Here is a 10,857-nt window from a genome sequence, read left to right as displayed (position 1 = left end):
TTTAGTACTCATGTGAATAACGTCACACTTTTCTTTTTCAGGGTCAACTGCCATTTTTCGCACCACACAGATCTCATATTGCAATTTGTTTTGGTAATCTGATGACTTTACATGACGGTAAATGACAGCAACATCTGCAAATAATCTAAGAGGGCTACTCAGATTGTCTCCTAGGTTGTTAATATAGATCAGGAGCAATAGAGGGCCTATAACACTTCCTTGGGGAATGGCGGATATTACTTCTGTTTTACTCGATGATGTTCCGTCTATTACTACGAACTGTGAACTTTCTGACAGGAAATCACGAATTCAGCCGCACAACTGGGGCAATATTCCATAGGCACTCAGTTTGGTTAGAAGATGCTTGTGAGGAACGGTGTTGTCTTCCATCCCCCCAACTACCACAACTAAACTTGCAGGGATTTTGACTGCAGCCGTTCACCCACTCGCTTTTCACATGGTGCTGGCCATGCCTTCCGCATCGGAACTCCGGGCCACGAACATTGCATCGGACAGTTCTACAGCATCATTTACTAGTGGTTCGGTACCATTCTCATCCGCTCCGACAGACTGTTCGCTCGCAACCTATGCAGTGCCATCTGCATTGACTGTGCCGGTCCAGCATCCACATGATACAAGGGACTCAGATACAGAACTAGCTCCGCCTTTGTCATCACCACCAGGCTGCTTACCGACCCTGTCCCCGCTATCCGAGGACAACCCAGCAATGTGGTTTACACTGGTGGAGAACTTGTTCAAACTGTACCACATCAACAACAATTCAGAATTCCTGCGCCTCATGACTCAACTGCATGGGCACACAGACCTGATCTGCGACCTATTTCTGATGCCGCCGCTGACTTCGAAACACGATTTTTCAAAACAGACTATCATTGAGCACCTCTAGTGTTTCCCACAAGAGGTCATTCTGTGAATACTGTACGAGAAACATCTCGGCAAGCACACCCCATCTCAGCTTTGGCACCAGCTACAGCTCCTGGTCAGTGACCAGATGATGCCAGACGAAACCCTGTGGTCGGTGTGGTTATCAAAACTGCCTGCAGATCTCCAGGTTCATCTCCTCCCCCACTCCCTGGAATCCATCGGTTCGCATCTGCAGATGGCTAGCCAGGTCTATTTGCTCCCCCACCAGCGCCACCAGCAGGAGCTCGCACAACAGGTTGGCACTCCTGCACCAGTAGCTCACTCGACTGCAGGCACAGTCAGGCTGAGCTCTGACCCCCAGACTACTGCACCACCTGGCACCCAGCAGGCGCACTCTTTGCCCACTGAGGCACTGCATATCACACCTGTGCCGACCACCCCAGTGTACGAACCCGAACACATATAGAGGTTGAACGGCCGTCTCCTCTCCCAAAGTATCCTCACTGTCGGTCCGTATTCAGTGACGACGCAAAAAAAATGAGTTCCACATCACGATAGTAAAGGACACTCTCTCATCAAACGGGGTCAAGATCAACACTGAGAAACTGCAATTGCGTCAACAATCTGTCCAATTCTTGTTGTACACCGTCTCGGCCACCTGTATACATCCCCCTGAATCGAAGGTGCAATCAATCTTATCCATGTCACTCCATACCGCATACATAGAGCTCTGTTGGTTCCTAGGAATGATAAACTACTACTGTTGTCATTTGCCTGAAGCAGCTAACACCCTGGTTGCCCTCACTAGCACCCTCACCAGCAAGCAAACTTCAGGGACGCGCCCCATTCTGTGAACAGAACCAATGCGCACAGCCTTCCAGGCCCTGAAAGACTCTCTCGCACTCATCCAATCTCGGATGCTGAACTCTCATCACCATGGATGCTAGTGACTCTGCGGTAGGTACGGTCCTAAAACACCACCACAATGATGTGGTTACGACGCTTCAGTTCTTTTTGAAGAAACTTTCACGCCGCCCAACAAAAATACTCAGCCTTTGACCGCAAACTTTTAGCAGATTATGAGGCAGTGAAACACTACTGCTCTGATGTCGAGGGCCGACCTTTCCTCATCCTCACCGACCATAAACCAGTAGCAGATGCCATATGCAACTCTCCTCTCACCCCCCCCCCCCCCCCCCCCGCCCAATGCTTTCAGTATTTCGATTTCATCTCTCAGTTCTCTACTGACATCCGCCATATCAAAGTTGCCGAAAACATCGTTGCAGATTTCCTTTCCCGCATTACCACCATCTCAACAGTCGTCCACCTTTCTGAGCTTGTCCCCCTACAGAACCAGGTTGAGGATACACGCCAACTTGTCAACAGCACCTCCACTTCGCTGTCTTTCACTACATCAAAATTCACCGGTGTCGGAAAGGAAGTCTGATGTGACTTCTCCACCGGCACCCCCTCTCCCCCCCCCCCCCCCACCCCCATTCAGTGTTTGACAGACTACATTCTTTAGCAAAACCCAGAATTAATACATCGACACACCTCATATCCGAACGATTCATGTCATGAGACACAACGTATGATTGTCAGACCTGGACCCGGAACTGCTTCACCTGCCAGCACAACAATGTCACCAGGCACACTGTTCCACCTGTCTGCTAACTTGACAGTCCATCTGGCTGCTTTCTCCACATACACCTAGACCTCATTGGTCCCCTTCCCCCCCCTCAAAGGGCTTCTGTTATGTTCTTTCTTGCATCGATCGTTTATCTCGGTGGGTAGAGGCCGTACCTCTCACCAACATAACATAACCGAAACCGTGACTAAGGCTTTTGTTTCTTCCTGGATTTCCTGCTTCGGCTGCCCCACTACAGTCACCACCAACCAAGGCTGGCAGTTTGAATCAGCACTCCTTGACCAACTCTGCCAGCTGTGGGGTATCAACAAATGTCACACGACTGCCTACTACCCCCAACCATACAGACTGGTAAAATGATGGCATCGCACTTTCAAGACAGCACTGCAGTTTCATGGCTGTCTTTGGACCGAGCCCCTCCCGTGGGTACTCCTCGGCCTATGGTCACCATACAAACCAGATATCGAGAGCACCACGTATGAGTTCGTCTGTGGTGAAAACCCTGGCCTCTTCCCTGGGGAGCTGTTACAGCCTACCTCCCCCAACAAACCCACCCTCCTTCCTGAAATCATAAGCTGGATCCAAATTCATTTTGCAAACATTTCCATGTCCCCCTGTCCAGCCATATCCCCCCCCCCCCACTCCCCCGACTCCTATGTGCCCTCTCATCTACCTTCATGCAAGTTTGTTTTTCTTCGAAACAGCACTGTCCGGGCCCCACTTGCCCTACCATATTCAGGCCCATACGAGGTCATAAACGGTACCACTAACATGATGGGCATCCGGGCTAATGACTTGACACTCACTGTTTCTCTCCACTGCGTGAAACTGGGACACCTCAAACCAGCAACTTTCACACCTGACGACATTATGCAGCCTCTCAGCACTGAGGACCACTGCAGCCCTCACCTGAACATGCGTCTGCAACACCAAAACTGTTCCTTGGGTTCTTGCCCTCTCTACCTCCTCCCCCCAACTGCCTCTAGTGGTTCTACAAACTGATGTACCGCCCAAACGTGTGGAGGATGTCAATATCCTCATTAATGACAACCACATCTTCATCCTGCTGCAAGACAACTTGCCCCACCCAACCGGGGCCCAGTTCATCAGTCAATTAACCACTCCAGCGTGGGGTTGACCACATGCTTCTCTGAGCTACGTAACCCCCTTAGGGGGGGTTACAGTTCAAATGCTGTCAGCCGATCACATGGGGGACACAATCACTCCCGACACTGCTCCATCTTCACAGGCGGGCCAATGCCTCGTCCGCCCACATCACCTACAAAAGTTCCACATTGATCTCCCAGCGTGGTCCCTGCTGCAACAACCTCCGGAGATGGGCATTCCCATCAAATCACTGCCATCTTCCTCATCACCTACACCGCTGTGCACGCCCCCATTCCACTGCACTCAAACCGTACTCCGCACTGTGGAGCAGGGGGGCTGGGGCGCGGGGGAGGTCTGTGTGGCATTGACAAGTACAAACTACGTAGCTCCGACACCGCAAGTTCTTTGACTCTGATACTAACTGCCCATGCCATCTTGATTGTTCAGTTCGCTACATGATTTGTTGTAATGTGAACGTCTGTATGAAATATACTGAATATTACAGAAATGAGAGTGTTTCCTTGGGCTACAACCCAACAGAAATCCCACCAATGTTTATAATATTTACAGTATTCCTTGTCCTTTTTTAATTTTGTCCTGAATGTCCTGTCATAAGAAAGCCACTGAAATGTAGAACCTATTTTGAAGGGGCAAAGCTTAGGTAGAAACAATAAAATCCCCATTAAACAGGATAATTCACCTTTATAAGCTGATGGAGCAACATTACTGAATCAATATAGGCATTGCCATTCACCAGTTTCAACAGGTTTTCTTTTAATTTGATGGATGGTGGTCTGGCATGTGTTATCAATAAATAATAATGACAAATAAGATGCTTTTTAGCCTTATATAAATGTATATTTACAACAGAAGTGGTGCAATAATTTTTTAAAAATACATGTGCTATTTAATAGGTGGTCATCTACATTTTAAGCGACTGCCATCCACTGGAAGTATCTGCAGAAATGGAAGAAACTGACTGTAGAGGTGAATAATAGATGTACTTTACTACAAAACTATAAGGAAAAAGTAAAAATATTATTTTTAATTACCATATTAATTTATAATTACCCAGAAAATGTAACGTAAGGAATGGTATTTCAACATCCCAAAAATTGTCAGGGAAAGTTGAAATGATCTTGCAATAAGTTACTATTGTTATACTTTTATTCGATTAAAAAAAAAATCAGTACAGAAGAAAATGTCTTACCAAGTAAATATACCTACGCTTTATTTTTAAATGATGAAATGATAACCTTTAATATCAGGCAATGAGTTAATGATTTTAATACTACTACATTGAATACTTTCTTGAATCACAGTTAAAAACCACCTTCCCTACCCTCTGGCTCCTACCCCTGTAACCGCCCCCGGTGTAAAACCTGTCCCATGCACCCTCCCACCACCACCTACTCCAGTCCTGTAACCCGGAAGGTGTACACGATCAAAGGCAGAGCCATGTGTGAAAGCACCCACGTGATTTACCAACTGACCTGCCTACACTGTGAAGCTTTCTATGTGGGAATGACCAGCAGAAAACTGTCCATTCGCATGAATGGACACAGGCAGACAGTGTTTGTAGGTAATGAGGATCACCCTGTGGCTAAACATGCCTTGGTGCACGGCCAGCACATCTTGGCACAGTGTTACACCGCCCGGGTTATCTGGATACTTCCCACTAACACCAACCTATCAAAACTCCGGAGATGGGAACTTGCCCTTCAATATATCCTCTCTTCCCGTTACCCACCAGGCCTCAAACTCCGCTAATTTCAAGTTGCCGCCGCTCATACCTTACCTGTCATTCAACAACTTCTTGGCCTCTGTACTTCCGCCTCGACTGACATCTCTGCCCAAACTCTTTGTCTTTACATATGTCTGCTTGTGTCTGTATATGTGCTGGTGTGTGTGTGTGTGTGTGTGTGTGTGTGTGTGTGTGTGTGCTACCAGTTTTGGTATGTGTGTTCCAATGGGCATAAAACTCTCAACTGTCATAGCTGCCTGTTGTACAAGGAGACAGACAACTAGGATCCTATCAACCACTTCATCTTCTATTCCTATTGGGGTTTTATATGCCAGCATCCTAATGTAATCTCATGGTAAAAACAACTTGTTGGTCAAGTTTTCATTAATATTAACGTCAAATTGGGATATGGTACCATCATGTCAAAACTGCATCCTCTTGCAAATCTCAACAATTTTAACAGCACACTGTGGATGAGCACCAGGGAATTTACACAATGAACAAGTGGCAGCTAATAAGGTCCTATCAGTTGAGGTTTTAGCACTACAGCCTGCAAGTTGACAAAATCAGTGGGCTTGATCTGAGAAAAGTGTGCCCTAGGGATTCTCAAAACTTCAAGCAGGGCCATTTGTAGTAGGTGAGAACACCATCATGAGGTCTCATCTGTGAACAATAAAAACTGCAGGAAGTCTGGCACTACAGTAATGCACTGGATTATTGAGTGACAGAGATGAGACTGTATTCAATACCATTTGGCTCCATCACTTGTAAATGTTATTTTTGGTAAGGGTGTAGTTACTGGTTGCTTACAGTTCTCTTTTTTGTTTCAAGATATCTTCATCAACATGACCCCCCCCCCCCTTTTTTTGCAGATCCCTTTCATTTTGTTGCTAGACAAATTATAACTGGAACCTTTATCATTAAAGATATGTCCCCCTTCTACATACTGGAGGCCTGACTTGAAACCCTGAATCATATCCCCATTTCTTCACAAGTTTAATTCTTGCCCATCACGATCAGAAGGACCATCCACAGTTTTACCCCATTATTTGCTTTCCCTTGGTCTCTAACAATATTGTCAATTAGTGTGCTAGAACTTCGAGTTAGGGAAATTGACTGTAGTCATAAGACTGTATGTAACAGTCAAATTTTCTAGGTCTTGTCACTAGTGTGTTTTAGGCAACTTACATCAGATTCCTTGAGAAACATGGAGTCTCTTTCACAGGATGAACAAGAACTCCAGTGACAAACTTTATGATGTTGTTTAGGAATTCGTCCAGAGTATTTCTGTATAAGAGACCTACGGTCTCTGGCAGCTCAATAAAGAGTAAAAATGTAATTGTGATATATTCCGTTTGTACCTGGAGTCATCATTGTTTCTGTGAAAATACCCTTCACAACAGTGAAGAAGTCTATGATACGCAATAACTAAAATTTACGATGCATACAACAGTAACGCAAGAGCTCCCAGACTCAAAAGTATTGTGAAGTGGTTGCCACAGGTCCGAGAACAGCTCAGCACAGCATTGTTATGCTGATGTTCTATCGCATTCAGTGAAGCCACACATGATGTGAATATTGGCCAACTCTTCATCAGCAAATCTAACCATAGTACTGATATGTATCACTGTTAATGCACAACTGCTGGACAACAAAACCCTACAAAGAACTGATCAGTACTGAATGCATGAACGGAAACTTAAGGGTTCAAATGGCTCTGAGCACTATGGGACTTAACTTCTGAGCTCATCAGTCCCCTAGAACTTAGAACTACTTAAACCTAACTAACCTAAGGACATCACACACATTCATGCCTGAGGCAGGATTCTAACCTGTGACCGTAGCGGTCGCGCGGTTCCAGACTGTAGCGCCTAGAACCGCTCGGCCACACCGGCCAGCTGGAAACTTATGGGCATTGAGGTAAGAAGAGCATTATTCATATCAACAGCAGGTACTATGAGTGAATAGAAACAAGACACATTGCCAGTACGGTTGACACCTTAAGTACTACTCACTATTTTCGGTGCAAAACAGATAAAAAGCTAATTCGGGCAAGAAACAAAATAAAATTCAGTAACTCCCTTATACCAAAATACTCAGAAGGTATCCCTGAAAAACTTCTGAAAGTTCGTCAATATAACTTAATTGGACAGGTAAAAAATCTACTCACCAAGTGACAACAGGAGAAAACACATACAAAAGATATTGGAATGGGCAAGCATTTGGAGACAGTGGCTCCTTCTTATTGCAGAAGGGTTGAAGGGAAAGGAAGATGGATGAAGAAAAAAACCTCATGTATGGGTTCACTGAATGCGACAGAAGAGCGGCAAGACAACACTATGCTGAGCTGTTCTCGCACTGGTGGCAAGTAAATGGGGAGAGTTATGGAAATGTCCCTCCATCCAGTATGTCTCTGCTGACCAGGTTTCTGGGTAACTTTGCCATGATTCTCCCCATTTCCTGAACCCCGCCAGTCCTTTTTCTTCATCCCTTTCCTTTCCCTTCAGCCCTTCTGCCAAAAGACAGACGAAATGGGCTACAAAATCTTGCACATTTTGATATCTTTTATATACGTTTTGTCCTGCTCCCACAAGGTGAGAATTTTTTTTATCTATCCCATAAAATTATATTCTGAAAGTTTGTCAGTAGAGTTCTTGTTCACCCTATATATCTACCTCCTTAGAGTCATCAAGCGCATTTTGTATGGTGCTTTGGCAGATATTTTCAATTTCATTTTTGCAATGTGCAGCTGGAGTCAGACCATACAAATACTGCTCATTATGTTTTTCATGGAATGCTCAGTGTTGATAGAAAGCATCAATTTCTTTTCCATTACAATCAAAATTATTTTTGAAGCATAATTTTATGTGCCCATTCAATACAGCACTCTCCTCTAGTACAATATTTGTTTTATCGAAAGGTACTAACTGGGACAGTAAAATGTGAAGAATAGCCAGTCCTCCAGCAGGAACTGAGCAGCACTGCTTTACCGCGGTAGCAGTCAGTGCGGGCCAGGTTGGTGCTGTCACTGAAGGAGTATTCTGGTTACTCCTTGTGTTTTACTGTCCCTCTTTATATGTATAGATAAAACAAGTATCACACACTAGAATTATTTGGGGACTGCTCTGTCAAATGCAATGTGAAATTCAAATTTAAAAATAATTTTGTTTGTAATGGGAAACAGACAGACACTTTCTGTCAATACTGGACAAAGCATGAGGGATGTGATGGGCAGTATCTGTTTGGGCTGACTCCTGCGCATATTGTAAAAACGAAATTGAAAATATCTGCCAAAACACTGGGGTAAATGTGCCTGATGACTCTCAGGAGGTGCACCCTCTAAATAAGGGTTGAACCAGAACTCCAACAAAATTTGAGTCTTTTTCAGGGATACTTTCTTAGTTTTTGCTACAATGGCTCAGTGCTCTCTGATGGGCTGTTACATGTAATAATGTAATTATGATTTATCTTGTAGTTATGATTTACCCCAATTACCTTTGTTTCTATAAAATACCTTGACAACAGTTAATAAATCTGTAATATGGGATCACTAAATCGAACAACACAGAACACCTCTTCATAGATGCAACAGTGCTGTGACGTGGTTGGCGTTGCTGTGGAAACAGCCCAGTGTCATTGTGCTGCTCTTTCACTGTATTCACTGACACCACAAATAGTGTGCATATTGGCCAGCTTTTTGTCAGTGAGCCTATCTGTGCTGCATTTCTTAACAAACATATTACTACCTTCACCTTTCATAGGTTTTCTTCAGTATGATGTCATTATGTTGTAATCACTTGTTATGTTTTGCCAAGATCAAAGCATGTATAATGCTAAGTAGATCACAGTAAATAGACACTATAGAGCAATTAGCCCACAAGTTTGTATAATTTACTGCACAGGTTTCTATATTCTTGTGGAATTTTGCATTTTTGGTTTTCCAAAACAGTTACCAAGTTTTGTCTAGAAAAACTGCTGAAAACATGTGAAACACATTTTTATTCTGTGATTTCACTGACCAATTGTCTAATGTAGCTCATCTATACAAGTGTATCCATAGTGTGTGGTTCATATTGAGTGAGTCACTTGTACAGTTCCTGGCACCATTAATATTACAAAAATTAAAATAGTTGGTTTTTTTTTTTCAGTTGAGAAGCAGTTTATTCACTGAGTAATATAGCCTACTAAATGCATTTACTTCAATACGCACACTCAGTGCGACCACACAGGTAAGAAGAAAGATGATGATGTAACAAGAGTATATTTCAAGGGCTTTATTTAGTATCATTCTAAAGATGCATCTTCTTCTAAAATACCGTAAACCAGACAAGGGTTTAAAAAATCCAGACTTTTACTAAAAATCTTTCCTGAGCCTTTACTTTACTTGATTTTATCTGTACATGAAGTAATTACTCTGCACTTTCATAGGGCAGCAATTCACTATTAAATCAATTGGGAAGGAAAGGAAAGGAAAACAACCGAGACCACATTGTACAGCGCCTATCTCACTGAACAGCCTGTCTGAGTAGTATATGTCCTTTAGTTATCTTCAACCAGTCAAACTTCCAAGTCACTACGAAGTTTGCCTACTTAATTTAGGGCACCTTACAGTTACCTTCAACCACTCCTGTTCTCCTTACGGATCCATTTCTTACAGAAGGTTATCTGATGTCACATGTTGTCTATGTTATTTACTATGTAAATGATGATATAATGCTCAAAATTTTATTTATTTTGATGAGATATTCTGTTGTGTGTAAGAAATTTGTGCTAGTAATTTTATTTGAAGCACAGGCTCTAGTTACTAGTAAATACATGTGAAAATAAGCATGAACACAAAAGCAGGTTTCACATACCTTTCTCCCACTGAAACTGTTCAGCCGCTTTTCTTTCTCTCTCAGCTCTTCTTTCAAGTGCCTCTCTTCTTGCTTCCTCATCTTCCAGCAACGCTTTCCGGAATAGGTACCTTTGCCAGAATAATATGTGGGACACCTATGATATAGACATTACTTTTATCAGAGGCTGCAGAGTGACATTTTCTATAAGAAACAAATTAATGTAAGAAGAACTGAGAGAATTTAACAAAACTGAATGATTTGCTACAAAAAAATGACAGCACTTACATAACAAGAATCGTACAGAAGTGCCAGAAGGACAATATGCATGACATACATACCTGTCCTGGAACAAGTTTTGTGTACTGCTGATGCAAATCTGGACTTGCTGCCATCAACTTAGAAAGTCGCTCTGTAGTTAACTGATCTTCAATAATTTCCAACCAAGCTTCATATTGCTGAGTATATTTCTCATCAGGATCAGTAAGAAAAGTGTTGGGGTCAAGAATTATGGAATGCAATTTAGCCTGAAAATTTTACATTGTATATCAGAAGAGAGTCTCAATTACATGTCCTGTATTTGATAAATAAAATGTACACATTATAAAAAAAATAATCTATGAATAAAATGACAAGGT

The 10,857-nt window shown here is 43.1% G+C and overlaps 1 protein-coding gene across 1 annotated transcript in view; it reads right to left on the bottom strand.

Moving 5' to 3' along the window:
* The window catches only part of LOC124802420 (BSD domain-containing protein 1-like), a 79,424-nt gene that overhangs the window by 21,782 nt on the left and 46,785 nt on the right, over positions 1 to 10,857 (bottom strand). Inside the window, exons 6-7 of the mRNA XM_047263185.1 lie at positions 10,561 to 10,746; positions 10,241 to 10,376 (exon numbers count right to left, since the gene is read on the bottom strand). Of these exons, the coding sequence (XP_047119141.1) occupies positions 10,241 to 10,376; positions 10,561 to 10,746 (322 nt within the window). The remainder of the gene's footprint in view (positions 1 to 10,240; positions 10,377 to 10,560; positions 10,747 to 10,857) is intronic.

This window comes from Schistocerca piceifrons, chromosome 6, assembly GCF_021461385.2.
Source record: "Schistocerca piceifrons isolate TAMUIC-IGC-003096 chromosome 6, iqSchPice1.1, whole genome shotgun sequence".
NCBI lineage: Eukaryota > Metazoa > Arthropoda > Insecta > Orthoptera > Acrididae > Schistocerca > Schistocerca piceifrons.
Note: the sequence above shows the minus strand (reverse complement) of the source record. Positions and strands in the feature narration are given on the sequence as shown.